Source organism: Boeremia exigua (assembly GCF_020726555.1).
Source record: "Boeremia exigua strain MPI-SDFR-AT-0100 chromosome Unknown C7974scaffold_6, whole genome shotgun sequence".
Lineage (NCBI taxonomy): Eukaryota > Fungi > Ascomycota > Dothideomycetes > Pleosporales > Didymellaceae > Boeremia > Boeremia exigua.
In genome coordinates, this window is record NW_025763523.1 from 485,933 (window position 1) to 509,089 (window position 23,157).

The 23,157-nt window shown below is 51.6% G+C and overlaps 9 protein-coding genes across 9 annotated transcripts; 4 read left to right on the forward strand and 5 right to left on the reverse strand.

Annotated features, from left to right (window-relative positions):
• Window positions 1-2,478: 2,478 nt before the first annotated feature.
• C7974DRAFT_181602 (uncharacterized protein) lies at window positions 2,479-3,544 on the forward strand. Its single transcript, XM_046136363.1, has 3 exons — window positions 2,479-2,756; window positions 2,804-2,855; window positions 2,914-3,544. The coding sequence occupies exon 3, from the start codon at window positions 2,945-2,947 to the stop codon at window positions 3,281-3,283; it is 339 nt and encodes a 112-aa protein (XP_045996884.1). The 5' UTR covers window positions 2,479-2,756; window positions 2,804-2,855; window positions 2,914-2,944; the 3' UTR covers window positions 3,284-3,544.
• A 2,071-nt stretch (window positions 3,545-5,615) lies between these two features.
• Window positions 5,616-6,562, reverse strand: C7974DRAFT_424215 (uncharacterized protein; the record flags this gene model as incomplete). Its single annotated transcript, XM_046144415.1, has 2 exons — window positions 5,616-6,478; window positions 6,535-6,562. The coding sequence occupies 2 exons, from the start codon at window positions 6,560-6,562 to the stop codon at window positions 5,775-5,777; spliced, it is 732 nt and encodes a 243-aa protein (XP_045996885.1). The 3' UTR covers window positions 5,616-5,774.
• A 238-nt stretch (window positions 6,563-6,800) lies between these two features.
• On the forward strand, window positions 6,801-7,608 carry C7974DRAFT_376000 (uncharacterized protein; the record flags this gene model as incomplete). Its single annotated transcript, XM_046140249.1, has 3 exons — window positions 6,801-7,136; window positions 7,182-7,344; window positions 7,430-7,608. 3 exons carry the CDS (start codon window positions 6,801-6,803, stop codon window positions 7,606-7,608), a joined length of 678 nt encoding a protein of 225 aa, XP_045996886.1.
• Window positions 7,609-8,024: 416 nt separating this feature from the next.
• On the reverse strand, window positions 8,025-11,722 carry C7974DRAFT_181703 (acid trehalase). Its single transcript, XM_046136364.1, has one exon. It carries the CDS (start codon window positions 11,250-11,252, stop codon window positions 8,220-8,222), a length of 3,033 nt encoding a protein of 1,010 aa, XP_045996887.1. The 5' UTR covers window positions 11,253-11,722; the 3' UTR covers window positions 8,025-8,219.
• A 521-nt stretch (window positions 11,723-12,243) lies between these two features.
• Window positions 12,244-13,299, reverse strand: C7974DRAFT_433814 (1-aminocyclopropane-1-carboxylate deaminase; the record flags this gene model as incomplete). Its single annotated transcript, XM_046144944.1, has 1 exon — window positions 12,244-13,299. One exon carries the CDS (start codon window positions 13,297-13,299, stop codon window positions 12,244-12,246), a length of 1,056 nt encoding a protein of 351 aa, XP_045996888.1.
• A 2,352-nt stretch (window positions 13,300-15,651) lies between these two features.
• C7974DRAFT_412944 (uncharacterized protein) lies at window positions 15,652-16,070 on the forward strand (the record flags this gene model as incomplete). Its single annotated transcript, XM_046143690.1, has 2 exons — window positions 15,652-15,734; window positions 15,833-16,070. 2 exons carry the CDS (start codon window positions 15,652-15,654, stop codon window positions 16,068-16,070), a joined length of 321 nt encoding a protein of 106 aa, XP_045996889.1.
• A 151-nt stretch (window positions 16,071-16,221) lies between these two features.
• On the reverse strand, window positions 16,222-19,159 carry C7974DRAFT_393887 (P-loop containing nucleoside triphosphate hydrolase protein). Its single transcript, XM_046141826.1, has one exon. It carries the CDS (start codon window positions 19,122-19,124, stop codon window positions 16,419-16,421), a length of 2,706 nt encoding a protein of 901 aa, XP_045996890.1. The 5' UTR covers window positions 19,125-19,159; the 3' UTR covers window positions 16,222-16,418.
• Window positions 19,160-19,196: 37 nt separating this feature from the next.
• On the forward strand, window positions 19,197-20,763 carry C7974DRAFT_181755 (FtsJ-like methyltransferase-domain-containing protein). Its single transcript, XM_046136365.1, has one exon. The coding sequence runs from the start codon at window positions 19,484-19,486 to the stop codon at window positions 20,624-20,626; it is 1,143 nt and encodes a 380-aa protein (XP_045996891.1). The 5' UTR covers window positions 19,197-19,483; the 3' UTR covers window positions 20,627-20,763.
• C7974DRAFT_181757 (uncharacterized protein) lies at window positions 20,764-23,027 on the reverse strand. The gene is made up of 2 exons (XM_046136366.1): window positions 22,306-23,027; window positions 20,764-22,225 (listed from the first exon to the last, which is right to left on the reverse strand). Exons 1-2 carry the CDS (start codon window positions 22,832-22,834, stop codon window positions 20,901-20,903), a joined length of 1,854 nt encoding a protein of 617 aa, XP_045996892.1. The 5' UTR covers window positions 22,835-23,027; the 3' UTR covers window positions 20,764-20,900.
• Between the last annotated feature and the right edge of the window lie 130 nt (window positions 23,028-23,157).

Here is a 23,157-nt window from a genome sequence, read left to right on the forward strand (position 1 = left end):
CCTCAGCTCCTTGCACATGTTGGGTGAGGGCATGGTCAGTCAGAAATTTCAGCCTGAGACCCCGCCTCCTGCCCGCCTCGTCTTTGTGAGTGAGACGATGAGAATTGCAGCTCTCGCGAACCGTCCATCTGCATCAGCATCGTGAATAGTAAGTTGTGTCTGCTACAATCAACCTCGCCAGGTAATATATTCCGGTTGTATATCTTTGTCAATCTCTCGCCTCAATCCTCCCAATATCTCAGATCTCGGCGTACATGTAACATGCGTCAACCCATCTGGCCAACCAACTCATTTCTGACCGCGGGGACATGCACATAGCCAGGCCAGGCCGACTTCGACCCACCTCACAAGCCGTAGCCCACCAATCCAGCAGCTCCTCCATACCCACCACTCACAGCGCAAGGTCCGGGGACCGTGTTTCCGACCCACACACGCACAGCTTGAGCTCGTCCACTGATCAAAATTGCGTGCGACCATGCTCCCTTACCCTCCGCAGTGTATGCGCGAGCACCGTACCCAGCGCGAACTTCTCGTCATGTGAGTTGGTAGCGATGCGGACTGCCTTGTAGCGAAAATCAACGTCAGGTCGTCACGAGAACTACAGTCGCTGGCTCAAAGAGGAGCCCACGACCGCTTTTCCGGCGAAGCTCGCTGTTAACATGACGACAGACAGCACCAAAAGGTCATTGAGACGCAATAAGCAAAAATCAGCAAGAAATTGATAGGTCGACAAGCTACTTGCAAGGTTTGTGTACGGCCGCATGAAGGTCGCAGTTCTGGTGTTTGTTATGATGGCTGGTGTGGCTCTGTGCACGACGCGAGACCGCTTTGAGACGACACGACAACACTCACTCCGAGCATCTCAAGCTGCAGACCGTCAAGACCACAATCACAGTGATTTGAATGCGTGGTGTCAGAGCGACGACTTGAGATGTAATCTCAATCTACAGAAGAGTAGTGATTGGTGTATTCGCATGGAGATGTTTCTCTTTCAGACAATGTGGCAGCCTCCCGGGCTGGGAAAGCTGCATCAAATTGCCACCATATTGGCAATGTCGGCAGCCATTGGCACATCCTGCGTGCAGACTTGAGTTCTGGCCTGATTACCGGTGAGAGTGGCCCAACAGTAGACTGAGCCTGACTAAATGTGACGCGTTCTCTGCGGGCTGTGGATACGCGGTGCTCACAGAAAGTACTATAACAGATGCAGGGGCCAATACGGATTGATTTGTGACACCCATGACTGATGGCGAGGTGAAGGTTCGGGATATGCTCTCCTCATCGATCAACCAAACCGCGCTCGCCACGTCAGAGGATCTCCGATGGGGCATGATTTGGCCGGTTCTAGTGTCTGTCCGGGGTCCAGATGATTGATTCGACATGCAATGACGGGCTAGGTGCCGCATAAACTTCACGCCATCTTGTTATCTAAAAGAAGCATGCCTGTCAGCGTGCATGGCCTAGCACGTCAACAATAGGCCGGACGCGGGACGACCGAGCCGTTGAGTGGGGAGACTGATCAGCTGAATGAAAGGCTGCCGACGGTGCAATGCAACATGCATGCGGTCATTGCTAGCGTGCCGTACGAGTGGAGGCGTGGAAGGACCGGATGTGATATCCAGGACCGGTCGCTGCAGCACAGTCTGATAAGGTGACTGGCCGGCTTGCCTTGAGCTCGTGCTTGGAGGATTGGCGAATTTCGTGTCAGCCAAGGAAAACCGCTTGACTACTCCGTGGACGCGAGGGTCGATCGAGGGCTATTGGTGAATGGATATGAGACTACACACGTGGGTTAGCGGAATTGAGTGTGCAAGACTAGGGCCAACCTCAAGAGACCGCAGATGGGGAATTGCCGGAACACAAAACAACAGGGGAGTCTGAAAACGAGCAGATGCAGGAAAAGAGAGAAAGTATTCCGCACGCGAAGCCTGACCAATGGCCGGGAAACAGCCTACTAGGACTCCATGTTTGGAATACGTGGAAAAGATCGTAGCTTGAACTTGCCCGTAAAACCCGTTCGCTTCCGGAACGTTGAATTTGCAAGCCAAAGGATCCCAATTGGCCAATGATTGTTTTGCTCGCCAGAGTCCGTGGGTCGGTCCATCGCTCAGCATGGTTTTCGCGGCACGTGACCGTTCTCGCTTCACGAATACCCGCCTTCCTACACATTCGATGGTTTCAACTGCAAGTATACAGTCCATTCGAGGTCGGACGCGGGCGCCGTCTGATACACAGGGACAGGGAAGTTGAGGGATTTTCGCGTTTACTGGACCAGAACGCGCGGTTCTTGGAGCCACAATGCGGTGATCTCTTAGCAAATGTGATATCTTTCTGCAGCTGGAAACGCCGGCACGGCCTAGGGTATCATTGCAGCCCGTCTCCGCAGTGCTTTAGCGGCAGAATGAGCGGTATCCGTTGATCGTGGCGATATCGTTGGTCGCAGCCAGGTGGGGTACCACCATGTTCGGTGGAAGGATAGGCCATGCTATCATTCTCTGGTTTGACAGCGGCAAAGGCCCGTAACGAAGTGCGTCGACGATTGGGCGAGAACCTCCACCTGAGAGCATAAATAGCGGCGTAGTCTCCCTGAGAATTGAATCATCCAGCTCGCAGTCAACAGAACCTCCAGTCAAAGACAGAGAACTCTGAGCATCTTCCATCTCTTGATACTCCATCATCCTTGTGCCTACTCTTTCTGCCACATCCTACCGAGGACTTGTAAAAGAGATCTTCCCTCGTCCAACCATCTTGTGTGTGTATTCGACATTCGAGTTGGCAAAAGCCCCTGAGCTGACCCTATCAGCAACCCAACAGACCATCTGTCGAGACCAAGTGTCTAAACGACGAGACGCTAGGTAAGTCAACAGGCATTGTCAACCAAACATCCATGGGACAAGGCTAACGATAGGCAAGCTCGAAACAATCCAGCTCTTCCATTTGAAACATGTGCTTCTACGACCAACATCGGTTCGGGTGCGGCGACTGGAAGTGGGGTCACTTCCGCCAGCACTGCGCCAAGGAGTACCGAATCGGTGAAACGTGTGGCATGAAGCTCATCATGCAAACGATTCCTACAGGAACCAAGTGCAAGCTCTGCGAGAAAATCGACACCAAGATGCGCCGCCGGGCCGCCGAGGTCGAACGCGTCAATCGCTGGCAGCGCGACGGCAACAAGTTCCGTGCTTCGATCGACAAATCGCTGGAGATGATTCGAGGGCTGGATTACGAAATCTACGAGCTTGGCTGTGAGCGCAACCGCAGATTGCAGCAAGTCGGACATTGATGTGGCGGGTCGAAGCGTGGCGTCTAAGTTTCATGTTTGGCCTGGAGTTGTTTCTTTTTCGGATTGAGTCCGTTCATTTTCGGCGTCTGGGTTGGTTCGACACAGTGAAAATTGATACTGGCTGGTGGAAAGTACGAAGGGGCTTGCCGGGCGGTACCGCTTACGATCGCTATTCTCAGTATCTCCACTTCATACTTCAATGATTGATGAACGAAAAGTTTCGAAACTACGTGATTGGTTGCATTCCTGCAATTAGCAACGATAGCCGCTGTGCCATTGATGGGGGGCCAAAACCGTCCAATCCGTGAACGTCGCGTAGCCGCGAATGGAGGAAAAGAGTGGTCGTGCACGGCCCAGCGGGTAAGGGACGGCGTCCCGCTTTCGGTTCCTCGAAGCTCGGTTGCCAGCAATATGTGAAGAAGCGATCGCTAACATCCGGAACAGTAGCGGCTGATATGTGTTGGCGGACTTGGAGGGTCGATGAGGTGTTGTCGTGACGCGAGGGGTAATTTTCTGGCTCGCAGATGCACGTGATAACACTAGTCAGCTTTGGTCAGCTCTTGCATCGGAGGCCGAGAAAACACCATTGGCCCGTGCTCACGCTCACCCAGCCTTCTGCTCCAGGTAACAGCACCGCGCTTGACCACACGTCTGAGCCTGCAGCTGCACTGCACTACAACTCTATCAGTTCACCTGTTTTCTATCGCTGCTCAGCAACATGAGTTGCATTCCATCATTCCGCGTGCCTCAACGAGAGACGCAAGCGCCTTGCGAGCCCGCGCTGCCTTCCCCGGTCTGCATCTGATCTGTATAAAGGAATTCGAGTTCTTTGTTGACGATGCCCCTCGCTTTTATAGATAGTCCGCCTCGTGGTAGGTTTCCCTTCGCTTCATCGATTATCGCAGCGCTCGTTATTGTCGCAGGTGTCGTGCTCCTCGTATCGTACCATGATTCTCGTGGCAGTCGCAGATCTTTCTATGATGAACAAGAGGCGGATGGACCTAGCAGAGTGCCTGGGACTGAGTGAATGTCATGTCAGTGTTTCGATCCAGCTCCAAGGTCGAACAGCTCTTACCCCACGTGGCGGTCTCTGAGTGGCCTGAAATGCGGCCGATCACCGACGATAATTCCTCCTGCGCTCTGCTCCGGTACCATCCCAGTTATACACTGGATTGTCTGAGAAGTTTAGTGTCGAAGCATTTGCTGTGCACCGCCATTTCTGTGTGTTGCTGGGGGCAGGACGCTAGAGCTTGGAAGAGATGGAAATTCGAGGGTGAAGGCGACCTGCAGATTTTGAGGCTTTCGAGCTACCGTCATGGTCTTGTGGCGAGTAGATCTGGCGCTTATCTTCCAAAGCTCTTAGACATTTGTACCACCTTCTCTCTGAGCGAGACGACAACCTTGGGGCTTGTGAACAGTTGGAGGTCACGATCCAATGAAGAGGATGGGCATCCATCAACAGGACAACATCTTGCGTAGAATACGCCACGATGTTCCTTACCAATACTGTCAATAGTATGTACTGGACAACAGCTAGCAGTCCTGTACATGACCTGGTACACAGCTCCGTAGGCCGCGAACCAATCAACGACCAAGTTACGGAGTCTTGGTTTCTTGGGCGTGTGCGTAAACCTCACGTCAGTTCCGGATCAACGAAGGCAAATCGAGATAGGTAGAGCGTGCTATGATTTCTCCAGCCGCAGACCTGTTGATACAGACTTTGCGTTGTTACCAATCGTGCCGATTGTCGTTCTTGTTCATGGCCCTCTTGCATAATAAGCTTTGCCCGTTTAGGAACATCATACTTCTCATAGCGCTCCCGTAAATTGTTTGCATGTCGGAACGGGCGTGACGCATCCGCTCTGCCAATGGACTATCGGAGCCGATGTCTGCAATGATCCTTCTGCTTGGCTCCTACTGTTTGTGACATTTCGAGTAAGCGTCGAGTCCGCACAGGATGTCTATGTACGAACACAAACGTTCGTGGCGAGACGCCAACGCTCCATTTCAACATTCAACTCATGATCGGCTTCGAAATAGCCGCGTTGACGTCTCAGTCAACTGTTGTCGAACATCAATTGATGTTGTAAGACGTCAATTAGGTTACAGCGTCGACAAGGGTCGCCAGCCAATGAGGGTGCAGAAGTCCATTCTCGACTCAGCACGAAGCCGCCGACAACACCCAACGAAACATTACGAGACATCCAGATTGCCAATCAATACATCAAGCGCTAACTTTGCCGAAGTATCAAAGATTGAATGGCATGAAGTAAGTCACTTTAATCTCAGGCACAAAGTAGCAATATTTCACAGCAACTTCAATGCTACCTATGTTTTGTAAAAACTCTCGACGAGTCCTCTATTCTTTTACGACGCATCTCGAGGCGGTAATATTTCCCGCCATAGGGGTTAGACAAAACTTGTGTCGTCGATATCGTGGTCGTTGTACTTGTTGTCCTCAGGTCTAGTGACTTTGCTCCAAGAGAATGTGCTAGGAGTTGTTCGCGGTAGAAAAGCTATGTGTGTAGGCTTCGGCCTCTTGAAGTTCGACCTCGTGAAACGGATCGAACTTTGCCCACTGTTCCCCGCTGGCCTTGACGTTAGCTTTGATCTCGACCAGCTCGCCCGATGCAACCAGAAGACCCAGCACATTCGGGGCCTTGCTTGAGCCATCCTTTGAGTGCCATCTCATGGCAATAGCAGATGTCCTATAAGAGAAAGCGTGATCGAACCCAAGCGCCCTCAAGAAAAGAAAGAGGACACCAGATTTCTGGACACTGGTGTGTCCCACTCTGGGCTTGACCGCTTTCTGACTGTGGCCGAGGGGTAGAGGTAGCCTGGAGCCATACGCGAAGGGTGTCTGCTCGTGCGGCTCCAAAACCGAGAGAATCCACGCCAACTTGCGACCAGGCGGCAGGTCCCACGCCATGGCTTTGGCGGTGGCGCTCTTCTTCTCTCCGCAATAGCCACACCAGTTTGAACTTGACCGATTGTAGATATGGCCGGCAATTCTGCACTTGCATAGCCAGGCGTGTCCTCCGGATGTCACCGCGCACGTGGGACGGCCATTGTCAAAGAGCTGGTACCTGTTGTCCATGACTTTCACGTCGGGCAGTCTGTCGTCAATCACCGAGAGCTGAATGATGTAATCTTCTCCAACTTGTACAGGTAGTACTGTGTCCTTTGATATCTTGCCTTTATAGTTAAGTCAGTATAATGTAGTCTCTAATTCGCTTAACACGAACACACACCGACGTTTGCAAAGACCTTTGTCGCCATTCTAATAGATGTTGTAGCAGGTCTAGAGCTGAGGAACACGCAGTATTAGTTCGCTTACTATAGAAAATAAGGAAGCAGGTTGCTACAAAAGAGAAAGAAGAGTAGAGATAGATCTTTGCGCTAAGCAAAAGGCGCCTTCACCTCTGCTTAGCGAAAATCTCTCTAGAAAAGCTTTACACCGCCCTGAGCGTTTGCCCTTTAACAAACTCTAACCTTTTTCAATTTTACTCTTCTAAACATGTCCTCTGTTATAGGACAAATCCTTAAGGCTAGATACAAGGAAGTTGTATTCTGCTACAAGGAGCGCCGAGGACACATTCAGAACCTGAACCAAACAATCACTGGAGCAAAGCCTAATGCCGAACACTTGTCACACAATTACAGCGACAACAGAATTCTGATTGAGACTTTGCGCGACAAGCTGGGAGACATAGCTAAGACACCAGAGATATCTCGACTACTCAAACAGCTAATCAGCAAAGACGATGCTCTTTGCGCAGCGCTGAATCTAGAGGTTGCTGAGAAGAAGGACATTAAAGATGCAATCTTTAAGGCTTGTGACGCTGTCGCTCAGGTATGAACTTAGCTAGTTTGACATAACATTCGCTGATGGTGACAGGACACAACAATGCAGGTGGATATTGCAAACACCCCAGGCAAGCGGGCTCGACAAGCATCTGCTGACAGTGATGACGAAAACACCCTGCTGGCAAAGCGCAGAAAAAACGTCAGCTCGACCACCAATGCCGTCATCCAGAACCCTCTCCCCGAAACTACGGCACGTGAGGACGAAGACGCGGCACATGAAGCGATATTGAGGCTGGAAGCACTACTGACCTCACATCGGAGGCGAATGAATGAAATGAGGATTGGTGAAGGTCGGAAACCGCTTGGAATTGATGGGGAGTGAGCCAGTGTTCTGCACATGGCTCTATCTCCGTCGTACTGAGCCCGGAAAGGGTTTCGATCCAATTGGGCACGGCTGCATCGAGTCTGACAATTTCGAGGACGTTGGACCGGCTGCCGTGGCTATGGATTGGCAGTGACATCTACAGCATGCTTTCGCTGGATCAGAGCATAACACTATAGCGAAGGGGGAGGACATTTCCATCATTGCGAATTATACAGACAACAAGGACATGTAGGATTCAAAGAAGAGGTAGAACACGCTTTCGTGGGTAAGGCGGGAAGTACAGAGCGTACGAGTTAATGCAACTTCACAGTGTAGAAGCCAGCTATACTACCTTTCAAGATCTATGCTCTGTTGTCTTCTTTCGTTTGTCTAAGCCTGCATCGATACAACCGGAATGGTGGGTTGCCAGGGTTACTTCCAACACCAACGGGAGCGTAAGCCATACCAAACCTTGGGAGCTCACGATAGCATCTGGTTATGAACTTGTATACATGTAGGGCACTAGGGTCTCGCTTTGAATTGCGCTGACTGGGGAAAGATGATGTTTGGCACCGAGACAGAAAAGGTCTCGAATGTCTATGATATTGCTGGCTACCTCCTTGCTGCAATATGCTTGGATTCGTTTGTAGAATTAACAACCAGCTGCACTACGCGGGCTGCTCCCATCCGACAACAACTTGATCGATCTCGGTACACCTTCGAAAATAAGATTCTCGTATGGATATTGACTCGACATCATATGCTCTACATCTCGCGAATCAAGTTCCACTCCGCCACCGTCCCACCATCAGTCGCTTCCTCGCTGTATTGGTTGCCTCTAACTCCCAAATGCGCAAAGCGACCGCTCCACACACTACTGCTCAACGTGATATTCGTCTGATTACCGACGTACGTCCTTATCTCGTAGGCTGTCACAGGGTCCCACGGCGCGCTAATTTCTACCTGGCCAGCCGTAACGTTCCTGATGTCATCGCCGATCGCTCGCGCAGAGAACGGAGGCAAAGAAGAGTTGGTGAAGAAGACCTCGAAATGCGCCGGTGGCTGTTCGCCCCAGTCCATTGCGATCTTATTGACCGGATAGAAGTGTGAGTTACCCAGGTCTACGGTGAGATAACTGGTGATGTTGGAGAGCTCAGGCTGCCACTTTGTACTTGCTGCGCCATCAATTGCGGCGATAGGGAACTGGCCAGGTTTGTTTTCTTGCGGCGGTGGGAGGATGGCTCCGCACTGCAAGAGATTACCAGCTACGGTGAGGGTTTCGCCCATCAGACGATTGGGAATAACGAGAGGTTTGTCGCCAAGTTCAAGAAAGGAACCATTACGGCCGCTGCGAGTACCGACTGTTACCGGAATAGGTTTGTCAAAGTAGGTCGCGTTTGCAGTGGGGAGTGCGAACCCTTGAGGTAGGCGAGCCAGAGTTGTGTGGGTCGCGTTCGAGGTCGCATTGATACCGTGTCCCATCCAGTAGAATGTGCGGTAGTCTAGATACTCAATCTGCGGAGGCAGCGATGGGTCCACATCCAATCTGTCATAGTAAAGGCCCAGGCCTAGATAGCCGAAGATTGCGACACGATTGGTGCCACCCATACCGGTGAGGAAAGGGAACGCAGGATGAGTGCCACCATTCTCTTCCACATTGTCTATCAGCTGCTCCGAGTATTGATACCAAGGGGCCCGCACATACGGTGCAGCAGAGTAGAGGTTGTAAGTGAAACTCGAACACCCAGAGGGAGAAACTTCGTTTGCAACAACTGCGAAGGAGGAGTAGGTCATAGCAGGTCCGTCAAGTGATTGCTTCGCGGCGTAGTAGTCGAGATTGGACAAACTGTAGGGATTCGGGTAATGGAGCAAATCGTCGACCAGAACAACATCCGCTTGTTTGACCTGTACTGAACCATTCATACCTGAGTACTCCACGATGATGCCAGCGTTCTCGTTGACAGGAAGTCGCATCATGGCAGCCATATCCGCCCAGCTGGCATTGGTATCCCTCCCGAACCAGGCATTGAACTCGTTCGTCTCAAGAAGATGCCGTTGAATTAGTGCAGTCGTATAACCAGCATTGTTGACTTGGTTGGCGTACTCGTCAGGATCGGTAGCATTCCAGAGTTCAAAAGCAGCGGAGGTCTCGTTGAAATCTAATACCTGCCCAAAGAAATGCGCAATGGCGTTCGAAATTGGCAGCAGGGTGTCGTTGAAGTACTCCTGGTCACCAGTGATGATCATGTGGTTGTTAAAAGCCAAGCTGATATCACCGTTGAGATGGTACTCATAGTCGAAACACGCCCCGGTGCCTGTACAGTTGCCGAACCGGCCACTCGTCCACGGGTACACTGCACCGCCAAGAGTAAATCTTCCCGTCTGGTTTTTGCTGGATGTGAATGCAGTCTCAACGTTCCTTTGCGCTTGTTCGAAATGCTCGACTCTGTAATTGATGATGTTCTGCGCATGGAGCGGGTGAGAAACTTGAACGCCTGGTGCCATCCAGACATCTGCGTCCCAAAAGATCATGCCTCCATAACAATCGGAGCCGAACCCACAGACAGGGATGCTGTATACATTCAGCTTGGTGTTGTTACCAGCTGCAGCGACAGCATTGGGCCCGACCATGTTCGATAGCAGATAGAACGGGTTCGTACGGGCCAAGATGTGGAGTTCCTGGATATTTGGGTCATCTGGAAGTGAACCGTTCTGCAGATAGTAACTGTCGACTGTCTCGGGGCTCAGTATAGACTCCCACTCTTCGATGTGAGTGTGTAACAGCGAGTAGTAGCCCTCATCAGCACCGGTCTTGGAGGCACTTTCCGCAACATCTTGGGGATCAGGGAAGGCATCCGTCGATGCAATACCGACGAACTTGTTCACCTCAGTTGGCCTCCATGCTATCAGCTCGACCTGTATAGATTGTGCGATACTCGAATCATTGCTGCTACTGAAGAAACCTACCTCGACCTGCTCGCGGGTGCTGAAGTCCACCCAATCGCTACCGCCCAGTGTCGAGTAGACGTAGGCCGTTACATTGGTAATGTTCCCGGGTTGAACAGCGGACCAGATCGTCAGTGAATCTTCCTCGTATTTCTTGTCAACGAATTGCGATCGGACGGCACAGTCACCGTCTAGTACATCGTACACCGTCACGTTGACATCGTGAGTTGCTGCAAGCCGCAGCCTCACAGCCGCCTTATTGACGTGGAGTTTATGGACAAAAAGCTGATAGTCCACGTCGATGACAGCTTCTCCGGAGCCACCAGGTCTCCAATTGTACCGCCAGCTTGCGATACCGGCCTTAACATCAAGACTAGAAACATAATCTGAGATGTGCTCTGGATCGACTGAGGCGTTCAACAACTGTCCATTCGCTTCAACCTGGAGCCCGCTCCAATGTGGGATGCCTGCAACAAAGCTCTCCCAGCCATATTGGTACAGCCAGGGGTAGTTGGTGCCATTTGTTCGAGGTTGACTATTCCAGAAGCCTGCAATTGTTGAGAAAGTTTGTCGTCGGCTGAAAAGCGGCCACCCAGAGATAACATTGCCGTCTACAGGCTCATCGACTTCGAAGAACGGCCCTGCGGAAGCAACATTGATGCCGAAATATCCGTTCGCAAGAGTCAAGCGCGACTGGTAGTGGCCTGGATCTAGGGTGTGTGTGCGAATCGTCCAGTTGTCATCGTCCCACTGTACATCCTTAAATTGATCCTGCTCGCTGCTGCTTGAGCCCAAGACCGGGGGTGTAATTGCCAATAAAGCAAGAACCGTATGGGCTAATGACGCGAGCATGTGATGTCGGATGTGAGGTGGGAGTCGAGGAGGAGAGCGATATTTGAAAGCAAGCGCGGATGCGCGTTCTTATTGCTTCGCGACGACAGTGCATAGTGTCACGACGATCCGTTCACAATCTGTGACCCATTGCTTGTCACACGACCAGCGTCCGTTCGCTGTCCTTGCCGTTCTCTTTTCACCGCTCAGCCGCTAAGTCGACGGGCTGGCTGGTCCGGTCTCTCTAACAGCCGCTTATCTGTCCGCCGTGTCCGGACTCCTCGGCTCCACTTTTACCATCTTTACTCCGGTGGCGGCAGGTCTAGCGCGCAAGCCACATTCCACATGCTGTATGTGTACGTTGATATTGGCGGGAGGCATGGTCGAAACCAAAAGCAAAAGTTACATCGATCACCGAATGCGCAAGGTAGAAGCGAAGGGGTGCACAATCGCAGGGGCCCTGGATTTACGGGAGCAGCGACATCAGCTAGCCGCTTGCGGGAACGCCCCTTCCTTGTAGCGATCTCCATGCAACATGAACATCGTCATTTCACGACGCACTCAGCCAGCCTCGCCACGACTACCGTGATGCTCTCGTTCTGAGTATGCGTATTCCGACTCTGGGAATCTCGGCTACAAGATCAGTTCGTGACGCCCAGATCGAAATGAGGGCCTCCCATCTTTGCCTTTCTCATGAGGCTCATTGCAGCTCATCATCCCACTTTTTGTCACATAGAAAGTCATCCAAGATCATCACAGTATTGAGATTGAGGGTGGGGCAGTATGCTTGTCTTCGCAACAGCGCTGAATTGGAAACTGCCAATCGATATGCTGCTCATAGACGTAGCGAAAATGCTCATGTTACTGCACGCATGCAGAAGGAAAAGAACATCTTTCTCTTTCGTCCACGATAGACTCAAGGGATAGAGTAGAGATGACATCTGTCGAGTTCGGCAATCGATGAAGCTGAACAGAATGCCTACGTGTGAATACTGATACATTTCCAATTTTCTCAACGAAGCGATGGATACGCCGATAACGCGGGCGTTCCGCCAGTATGCACGAACAAGACATTCTTCGCCTCGCCGAACGCGCCTTCTCTTGCAAGTCCGAGGAGCCCAGCAACCGCTTTGCCGGTGTAGACAGGGTCGGTCAGAATCCCTTCTGTACTTGCCAGCATTCTGATGGCGTTTGCTGTACCTTCATTAAGACGACCGTATGCCCCGCCGTTGAAACGTGCGTCGAGTACAAAATCCTGTTCTGTGATATCCTCGTCCTGCAAGCCCACAAGCTTCGCCGTGTTCTTAGCGGATGTCATAACGAGTCTTGAAGTTTCTGTGACATCGCAGCTTGTTGCCTGGATTCCGACTAGCTGCCGCCGTTTTGTGCTGGGGCTGAGCAGCTTGAAGCCAGCCACCATGCCGCCCAGCGTGCTGCCGCTTGCCGTAGAGACAACGATGGCATCGAACATGACATCCAGCTCCTTCTCCTGCTCGTACAGTTCATACACCCACCGTGCGAACCCCAAGCCGCCCAGTGCATGCAAGCTTGCGCCCGAGGGGATGAAGTATGGTGTCCCGCCTTCGCTCTTAATCTTTTCCATCTCCCTCCGAGCCGCAACTTCGTACGCCAACCCATCTCCGCCCTGTGCGTTCGCCTCTTCCTTGTCCTCGGGTGTTGAAGGCTTCCACTGGGCGCCCAGCACGTTGTTGATCTGCACGTTTCCCGCACTATCGTATGCCCCTCGGTCCTTCGCCGACGGGTTTCCGATCTTCGGATCTGGCGTGAGTACTGTCTTCATGCCAAGTTTGTTCCCTGCTGCGGTCACCTGGCGCTGGCTATTACTCTGCACGCCGCCCACGGTCACGAGGTGGGTTGCGTTCCTGGCGACAGCATCGGCAAGCACATATTCGAGTTTGCGCACCTTGTTACCGCCATAAGCCAGCGCACTATTGGTATCTTCGTGCTTGACCCATATGGTTGGGAGAGAGCGCGGAGCATTAGATTCGGCTTGAAGATGAGTGGTAAGGTTCTTGAGTGGCTGGATGGGCGTTGCATGCGGGTACATCAAGGAGACTCGCGGTATGTCGACGAATGGCCGGGGTAGTCGGACAGTGAAGGATCCCATCTTGGCAAAGCTCTCTTGATTTCCTGGCAAACAGAGCAGAACGTTGATAACATGAGTTATGGGGATGTCGTGCTCGATTCGTGGTTTGTCAGATGACGTCATTTTCAGCTATTGAAGAAGTAGCACACTGTTGCAGCTCCAATGTACTACGGTGTGAGCAGACCTAGCTCTCGAAATGGCTTGAACGGGTTTAGCCATACGCGTTGATGCTTGAGCTGCGGATACTCAGCAAAGGTACCAAGTTCACCATGGTCCTCGCCGCTTAAAACCAGGATATCGACCTCAATGTCTAGATATTCGAGGTATTCTTTCTGCTTATCGAGTGTCCCTTTTAATTCTTGTAAGTCCTCCGGAGTCGAGAGTCGCAGCAACGCAAGGTTGAAGCTCACGAAGCTGAAGCACCGCAGCGTCTTGCATGGCGCCATTATCCAGGCCACGGACTTCCAATTCAAGCGACAGGATCGGAAACTCAAGTCATTAACGTTGGAGAACGGTTGTGGAGGTATCCCAAGGCCTAGGGACCGCACTTCGGGCTCAACTAAGTTGCATAGTTGGAGGCGCCTGAGGGAAGGCAAACGCATCAAGATGACGACATCGTCGAACTGCATACATGTCATCGTGACATTCGCTGACTTGAGGTGGTGGAAGCCATGAGGTACTCTCATCCGAATGGGATCGAGACATCGCCGTGTACTCCTAATATCGTTGCCGTACCATTTGTCGATGATTTCAATCTCTTGCAGATTCGGTGTGTATAGAAGTGCTGTCGTGAGGAAAGCATCTGTGAATTCGCCATTGCCACGAGCCTCTTCTATTGCGTCTGCGCATCCACCTGCAATAGTCGAGACGGGGTATTCGAACGCACGAAGAGAGTGTTTGATGTCGTTGAGGTCGGAGTTGGACATCCGGTGTTTTGCAAGCGTACCATAGTCCCATCGCAGTGACTTAACATGACGTGCTAAATCTGGACGTTGGAGGAGTGTTGATAGATACCGGCTAGGTAGACTTCCGTAGCCAGTCTGATACTGGGCGTATAGAACGGGAGTGGCGATACGGTTCAGGCATCGATTCGTGCGGCAAAGCCCTGCCAAGCCGTGCTGTTGACTAACGTGTGACACAATCTGTGCAAGCAGTTCCTCAGGTAGGTCCTCCATGTCGGGAAACACAGCATTGCTGCGGGTAGTCGAAGTATCGAATCCTTGAGGGTGCAGGGTGCGCTAGGTAGTGTTCGGACTAGCGTTGACCATCAAAGTCTCAATGAGATCATCACGGACATACCTACTTATAGCTATCAGTGGGTAACATGTGTATTCTGATGCAGCAGTGTTACTTTCCAGAAACCCGTATCACCAATAACACACGAGGAGTAATGCACTACACCCAGACACGTGCAACCTGCTACTTGGCAGAACGCAGCATCACCTGGGAAAGCAAGCAGGGTGAATGACCTCAAAGTCATTGAAACTCTCTCTTTTAAGATTCATGCACTTGAACGGAGTTATATATGATATGTAGCTCTGCATCTTATTGGTTGCGTTGAACATGGATTGTATTGAATTCCACAAAGTTCCCAAATGGCTGGTGGACCGTGGCATGGTCACTGGGTACAACAGTCTCTTTTCCTTTCTCCTTCACGGTCGACCAAAACGCAGCGTCTAATCTTCATAAGAACACGTTAATTAGTACGGAGCCCTGCTATTGGGATCGGGCAGACTGGTTCAGTCACTCATATACTCAGACTGTTTATTATCCGTGGATCCGTCTGTTGCACCTCATATAGGTGTACAAGATTCATAAGATAATTCAACCTTCCTTCGCTTGGAATATCTGTACAGAGATCAGACCAGGACGATTGTAATGCAAACAAGTCATTGTCATGGACATGGTTGGCGAATGGGTTTACCAGCTTGATAAAGCCCGTCTTTGTCGCCTCATCAGGCTCTATGCAGGCTTCGTGTTGCCCAAGGATTTTTCCTGGGCGTCGCTATCATCTTGCGATGCACAGCTCAGAATACAGTGCTCTTCCAGGAAAATCTGATCGTGTTTCCGGTTTCACTCATTGCTGGCTTCCGCGCTTCTGTCTTTCACCCGCAGTCTTTGGCCTTTCATGGAGTTTTGTTTGCAGTTGTGGTTTGTACAAAGGTCGCCCAACCCAAGCTTTGTCAGTGACAGCACACTCAACACTATTTGAATACCACTGCTTAACCACTACTACTCAACTACTACTTTTCAACAACTGCTCCTCAGCTATCGCTATTCAACTAGCCACTCATCAACCACTTTCCCTCCACAATGCCTATTCTCAACTACCTCAGCTACCTCAGCTACCACGACTATCACGACTTTCACAACCTCCTCGTCACCTTCCACAAACAGTTCTGCACCACGACCCTCCACTCATCGCTCATATCTCGCACATCGAAGAATACTATCTCTATCTTCGCAATCGTCACAGCAGTGCTCTACCATTTAGCCTGCTAGTGGCTATCGTCCTCCACATTCTCTACCTCCAGATCACAAACTCTGTACTCGAGGCAAAGTTACAGCGCCGGCTCTATGTGCCACTGAACAACGCTGTGGATGCTGTGAACGACGCTGTTCATGCCGACCCCATCAACGAGCACGCAGTGCTCACGGCGCTCCTACTATTGGGGGTGAAATACTTCTTTGGCGTGGGGGTAGTGCTGCCGGTGCTGATGTACGCGTACTAGTGGTGTGAGTCGGGTTCTGGTGCATGAGAATTGTGTCCAGCGGAAGGCTTGGTTGCGTTCAGTCTGAAGTGACTATCGGTTTCCTACGTGGATCCTCGAATTACTGTCAGTGCTTGTGGAGATTTGTGTTTTGTACTGGCTTGCTCTTGGAATGTTTGGTGAATAAGACAATTGTCTTTTTGGAACAGTGTGGTGTTGGAGGGGTTTGCTCCTGGGATCCAATGCATGATGAAGTTTGTTTCGGTCAGGTATTTGCAATTCACAGGTATGCATTGGCGATTTTCAGGACTGTAGGTGTTACACAGTGCCTTGGAATATGATCTATGTGTGGATATCTCAACAAGTCAATCAGTGGTGAATCCACTTCTTCTTCGTGCCATCCGCATTCCTCTTGCGCTTCTTTTCCTTCCTCGCCTTCTTGTCTTTAGGTTTCTGCGTCGCCTTCGGTGTTTCAGACGCATCATTGACCTCATTCTTTTCGTCTTCTTCGTCTGACTCCTCTTCCACCGGCGCCGGCGCAGGCTTGACGTCCTCATCATCGTCGAAACCCAGCCCGTCAACCGCACCCAAGAACCCAGTGTTCCCCTCGCCCTTCATCAATGCTTCGACATCGATGCCGCCGCTTGTGAGATATCTAGCACTGACACCAGTGTTGATGCGCTCTGCCAGCAGACCCTTGAGCTCGTGCCTGATTGAAGCAAACTCTGCTCTTGTCATCTCACTCGCACTCTTCTCCTTCTTCTTTCTTCCAGCGCCTCGCCCCTTTTTGCCCTTGGCCTCCTTCTCGAACTCATCTGAGTCGTAGTCGATGCCCAGATCCTCGGCAGCCTGCATGAACAAATCATCAGTGCTGTTCTTTTTCTCTTTCGCGATAACTGTGTCAGCAAGTTTCTTTGACAGCGTTGCACGCGGCTTGAGTCGGCCCACAATGCGGCGATCGATGTCCAATGTGCGAATGAAGAATGCGCGTTTCTTGTTGGTCTGCTCCTTGGCTGACTCAGCACGCGCGTGCACCTTCGCGACAAGTCGGCGCACACCAGCGACTTCTTCAGGCCCGCAGATGATGATACTAGAGCCGGAAGCATCAGCACGTGCCGTACGGCCAGAGCGATGCACGTAGGTGTCTGCGGCGCGCGGCAGGTGGTAGTGAATGACAAGGTCGACCTTGGGGATATCAAGACCACGAGCAGCGACGTCAGTAGCTACAAGAATGGAGCCTGGGCGTTCTTTGAAGCGCTCGATAGAGCGGAGACGCGCTTTTTGAATCATACTGGAGTGTAAGGGAAGTGCAGGGAGATTGAGGTTCGTGAGGAAGGGCGTTAGCCGGCGGACGGCCGCAATGGAGTTTGTGAAGATAAGGGCGCGCTTGTTCGGATGGAAGAGTAAGAGAGAGTAGAGATAGAGATCCTTCTCAGGACCGGCGCACTCAATCAGACCCTCGCGCAGCTTGCTGGCCATCTGCGATTCGGGATTGACGTCGACGTAGCGTGGCTGCTCCTCACGGAAGTTGAGCTTCTTGAGAAGGTATTCCATGGAATCGGCCTTGTTCAGGATGTCGCCGGTACCGTTTCCATGCTTGACTTTGCCAGCAAGCTTTTGCTGCAGGCCCTTGGAGAAAGTAGCGGAGAACACGAGTGTTTGGCGTTCGACTTCGACTATCGGTTCCGTCTCGTCATCTGCTTCGTCGTCTTCTCGGTCCAAAACCTTGAGAATCTCACCAAGCTCTTGATAATGACCCTGACTCAGCAGACGATCAGCTTCGTCCAAGACCAAAAACTTGACCTGCTTAAGAGAGCGCAGAAGACCTTGGCCGCTGCTGATAACTTCCCACAATCGGCCGGGTGTGCCAACAACAACGTCGGCTTTCTCAAGCTGGCGGCGCTGCTTCTGCACGGACAGCCCACCCGTGATTGTCGCAATATGCGGCGCAACAAAGTCACCCTTGACGCACAGTTCGTTCAGATGGGCGGTGATCTGGTGGGCAAGCTCTCGGGTTGGCGCCACAATCAACGCAGTAGGCACATTCGGTGTCTTCGAGTCCTTGTCTTTCGGCGAAGAATGAGTGGCCAGGTAGCGCTCAATAATAGGGATTCCAAAAGCAAGGGTCTTTCCAGAACCAGTCGAAGCTTTACCGATCAAATCCCTGCCTGCCATGATCTCGGGGATGGTCGAAGCTTGAATGTTGCTAGGCTTGGAAAACTTGAGCCCTGCCAGTGCGCCGATGACCTTGTCAGACAAGCCGAGCTCCTCCCACGCAGACGTATCAACCTCGTCGTCGTCGATTGGCTGATTCAGCAGAATGTCGAAGGCTCCTTCGCCAGAAATCTCGAAGTCCTCAGTCGCCTCGACGCCCTCTTCCTCGACGTAGTCTGGATTTGTTTCAGCGGACTCCCCAGCGTTAGCCGCAGTATTGTCCTTGAGCTTTCGCTCCGCTTCCCTCTTTGCCTTCGCCTCTGCCTTCTTTTCCTTTTTCGTCTTTGGCTTCTCTACCTGCTTTTCGGGGCGGTCCTTTTTCAGCAACCGCCCATCTTCCACCGCGCTGTTCGGGTCGAGGTCTTCGATTTCGATGCCGCCGTTCGTGGCTGGCTGCTCGTCGTCGCTGAAACCTGCAAAAGACTCGTTGTCGCTTTGCGCCTCACTCTGCTCAGGTGCAGTTTTCTTGGCTTCGGGCTCTTCGTCTGCTGCTTCTTCGTCTTCGACTGGAAGCTCTACCCCTTCCTGGCCAATCATCTTCTCGAGGCGCGCAGCTTCCTCTTCCTCGCGCTTCCAGGCAGCTTCAACATCCTCTGCAACTTGTTCTTCGGTCTTGGTTGTCTGGAAGGTTATGTTGCCAGTCGTCGCATCTTTGAGAACTTCGACGTCGTCGATTTCTTCTAGGCCATAGAAGCCTTCGGTGTCCTCCAAACGATCTGGCATGCCGACGGTCTTCCATCCTAGGTCGTTCAACTGAACTCGGCGTCTCTGCTTGCTCTCGGCAAATTTCGTGGCCTTCTCGAGCTTCTGGCGCTTGTGCACCTTGTGCGCGGCTTTCGGGGGGTTGTGCGCGCGCTTCATGTTGGATTTGGCGTGAACGCTGATGTTCAGGCGTTGATTGCTGCTCCCAGAAATTTTTGGGAAGGGTCGGCGCTTGCTCGGCCACTTTCCTCACCGCGGAGGTGCCCCTCACGTGGGCCAACATTCACACCTCGAATCTTAATATCTCGATATTACCGCATGACGACCAGGTCTTCGCGACAGAAAAGTGGCCTACGCCTTGTATGACAAAGTATACGTGACATTTTTGGCCTTTGGTCAGACTTTGCTGCTTCATTGCAGGCGAGAAGCTCACAGAAAAAAATTGGTCTTTGTCAATCCTCAATCACAAAAACTGGACAAATCTAAGCAGACAGAGAACCGAGAAGAGGGTTTGAAGCATGGGCAAGTCATCGAAGGATAAGCGGGATGCATACTACCGCCTTGCCAAAGAAGAAGGCTGGCGCGCACGGTCAGCGTACAAACTGCTGCAGATCGATGAGGAATTCAACCTGTTCGAAGGGGTCACAAGAGTTGTCGATCTCTGCGCTGCACCCGGGAGCTGGAGTCAAGTGCTCTCACGAGTTTTGATCAAGGGCGAGACGTTTGGACGAGCGGGGTGGGAGCAGAAGCAGGAAGCAACACGGCGACATGTCCTTGGACTGAATAAGGAAGAGAAGGAAGACGGCGCTGCCCCGGCTGTGCAACAACCAACGCCTAGGGAAAATGTACGGATCGTTGCTATCGATCTGCAGCCCATGAGTCCGCTCGACGGCGTCACGACAATGCGCGCCGACATCACACATCCGTCCACCATTCCACTCATGTTGAAGGCCCTCGACCCGGACACATATGACCCCAACTCCGCATCTTCATCTTCCCCCGTGGATCTGGTAATCTCAGACGGCGCGCCAGACGTTACCGGTCTTCACGATCTCGACATCTACGTACAGAGCCAGCTGCTCTGGGCAGCGCTCAACCTGGCGCTGTGCGTACTCAAGCCCGGCGGCAAATTCGTCGCAAAGATCTTCCGCGGAAAAGACGTCGACCTGCTCTTCGCGCAGCTCAAGATCGTCTTCAAGAGAGTCCGTGTCGCAAAGCCGAGGAGTAGTCGCGCAAGCAGTATCGAGGCCTTCGTCGTATGCGAAGGATTCTGCCCGCCTGAGGGGTTCAAAGCAAGTTTGGACAAACCACTGGGCGCGGGTACACAACTACCCACCGACACCTCAGCACCAAAGGAAGAGAAGACTGTCTCTCGCACAGTGAGGGCAGATGGTGCGGTCGAACTGGACTTTGGCACAGATGACGAGGATGAGGACGATTTGGAGGAAGGCGGACAGCGGTGGATAGCGCCATTCCTGGCGTGCGGCGATCTATCAGCGTATGACTCCGATGCCACTTACAAGCTTCCCAAAGATAGGGTCAGTCTGGATCCGGTACAGCCGCCTACAGCACCACCCTACAAGCGGGCGTTGGAGATGCGAAAGATCGCCGGTGGCGCTTATGGGAAGACAAAGGGCAAGGCCATAAAAGAGGCAGCGTGATTTACGTTGCAAGGACGACAAGCCTTCAGTAATACACGAGCTTCATTGGGAGCAGCATCTCTGCATTCATATGTAGTCAAATCTGATTTCTCGAAGGAAAAACGACGCGCTAAGGTATTCAAAAACCGCACCTCTGTTGTATCAAGCTTTACACACACTCAAACTCCCTTTCTGTGTACGTTTTAATGATGATATATGATCAAAACAGCCGTGTTCATCAGCCGTGCAGCCTGTGCACTGTCTTCTCTATGTATATACAGTCTTTCTGTACGCCTTATTCTTTTCGCAACTTCAAACCACTCTCCCCATGCTGGGGCAGCTGCATCTTAGCCACCATTCGTTCTGACTTCTTCTCGAATTCTCCCATACTATGCGCCCCCCAATCGTCATCTGCGTCATACTCCTCCCGCTTCCAGCCATGCAGCTCAAATGCAATTGCCGCGAGAATCTTATTTTTGAACAGATACACTCTGTTACTGCTGTCCCAGATACTAAGTGCCAGGATCAGTGTTGACGCTGCGGTGAGAAACAAAGGAAAGAAGAACCATGGCCAGCGGACCTGTATGTATATCTCACTCCCATAAGCAGTTCCTTCCAAGGTTTGAATTTGGTTGTTTGACGGACTCTTGATGAGCGTTGACAGCTGCTCGGCAATGCGTTCATAGAGTGAAGGGGTATCGTCCCCGCCACCCGAGATCGTCTTCATGTGGGCGAACAAGAACACTATGTTATCTAATTCTTCCCGAATATAAGCTTCCAGGAATATGAAAGCTCTGTACTGCCAGCTGTAGGTGAGTTCTTCTCCATCGTCGGTTTTGTGGGAAAAGCTTCGAGTTTCTGGCCCCAAGACAGTCGGTTTTGTTGTGATATTAGCAGAGAAACGGTTGCCCAACATTTTCGCCTCAGTAAAGTGCTTAACACACGGCTTTAAGGAGCATTTCGTCACTGTTCCATTGAACATTCCGAATTGCGGGGTCGTCTTGTTTCCAGCAAAGTAGCTGCTCAGGTCTGTGGTGGAGTCTACACAGGTAGCATTGAGTAAGACGCTAACATTCCTGTTCTCCACAACGGCATGCCCTGGCTCGTACTTGCAGGACTTCATGCTAAAGTTCGTGAGTGCGGTGGAGCCCACGAACTTGTTGTGAATCTCCAGCGTTGAATTGACAAAGGATCCCTTGTCCCAGGAAGTGCGTTGGCGAGGTAAATAGCCTACTGGGTCGAACACATGGAGTGTGAGATTGAGGTCTGGGGACATTCTCCTGTTGTAATCGATTGATAGCGTGATAGGAGAGATCTGAGGAATCTTGCATGTGATCGTGGAGTTGAATGATCCTTTAGATGATTTTTCCCCAATCCGTGAGTCAACATACTCCAGAATGGCAGACTTTCCAACTCTGTCTGGCGTTCCTGCCAAGGTACAGTTCTCAAAGAGATCGAAAATTGAGCCACTTAGCGATTGCTCTTCGCAGGCCGAGCAAAATGCAAGAGTATAATGGTCGGGGTAATCGCACAATGCGGTGGAGCACTTTGCATTCTTGGAATCATCCGCAGCCTCTTTGAAAGCTGCTTTGTACAGGCCCAAGGTTACCGCTGGATAGACTGCATACCGTGTTAGGCACATATTATACGATTGAATGAGACCTTTACGTTCTCATCTGCAATCATATGGATTGGCTTACATGGGTCAGATCCTGGAGAATGTTCCGTGTACTTGTCCGTGGAGAAGTCGCGAGTCAGAAGCGTATGGGCTGTTTCATTTGCCATTGGTGCGGATCTCGAAGCAAACTGAATTGTTTGCTGTGCAAAAGGCTGGAAAAGCAGAAGAAGGATGGTGACAAGAGCCGCTCCAGAAGCGAGAGGCAAGTGCATTCGCTCCCTCCACAAGAATGTCAGAGCACCCATAGGGCCTCTACTGGCTGAGTCAAATAGATGGAGGGAGATAAGCGCTCTTGGCTTCTCGAAATAAGTCCACTTGAGATGTCCAATGCATTCGGCAAGCGGAAAAATCAGCGCGGCTCGTGCCAAGGTGGCGAGAGATGCAATCAATGTGTTAGGCTGAACAGGCAAGTTCCACTCATGCGCGGAGCGGTTGTCCACGTATAACAATACCGCTACCGAAAGGATTGTACAGATGATCGCCAGACTGATTGAAAAGATCTCTCGCCACCAGTCGCGAAATATGGACCGGTTTGTGTTGGGTTTTCTCATCGAGTCCTCGAGCACTGTCACTTCGGCATCAATATCTTTTTTTGGATTGGTCGTGAAGCGGGTTGATGTTGAAATGTCGCCCGTAGAGTCTGCAGAGATATTCGATGCATACTGCTGGTCATTCTCGTGCAGTATCAGCCGGGATGAAGAGTGCTCTCTGTCGATCGATTCGAGTGACGGCCGGGTATAATCACCGAGAGTGGAAGTAGATCTTTGATGGAGCTCGTAACCATGCATGTTGTTGATTGACAGTTACAAGGAACAAAGCAGGTGCGAAGTTGAAGATCTTGAGACAACATTCTGCGAGATTGGGTCGAGCAAGG

What these genes read in the sequence shown, in the direction of transcription:
- C7974DRAFT_181755 (XM_046136365.1), top strand. Translation starts at nt 19,484, where the DNA reads ATGGGCAAGTCATCGAAGGATAAGCGGGATGCATACTACCGCCTTGCC.
- C7974DRAFT_181757 (XM_046136366.1), bottom strand. Translation starts at nt 22,834, where the DNA reads ATGAGAAAACCCAACACAAACCGGTCCATATTTCGCGACTGGTGGCGA. An exon ending in TTCTCCAGGATCTGACCCAT is followed by an intron (nt 22,226 to 22,305) that starts GTAAGCCAATCC and finishes CACGGTATGCAG; the next exon opens with TCTATCCAGCGGTAACCTTG.
- C7974DRAFT_181602 (XM_046136363.1), top strand. Translation starts at nt 2,945, where the DNA reads ATGTGCTTCTACGACCAACATCGGTTCGGGTGCGGCGACTGGAAGTGG.
- C7974DRAFT_181703 (XM_046136364.1), bottom strand. Translation starts at nt 11,252, where the DNA reads ATGCTCGCGTCATTAGCCCATACGGTTCTTGCTTTATTGGCAATTACA.
- C7974DRAFT_393887 (XM_046141826.1), bottom strand. Translation starts at nt 19,124, where the DNA reads ATGAAGCGCGCGCACAACCCCCCGAAAGCCGCGCACAAGGTGCACAAG.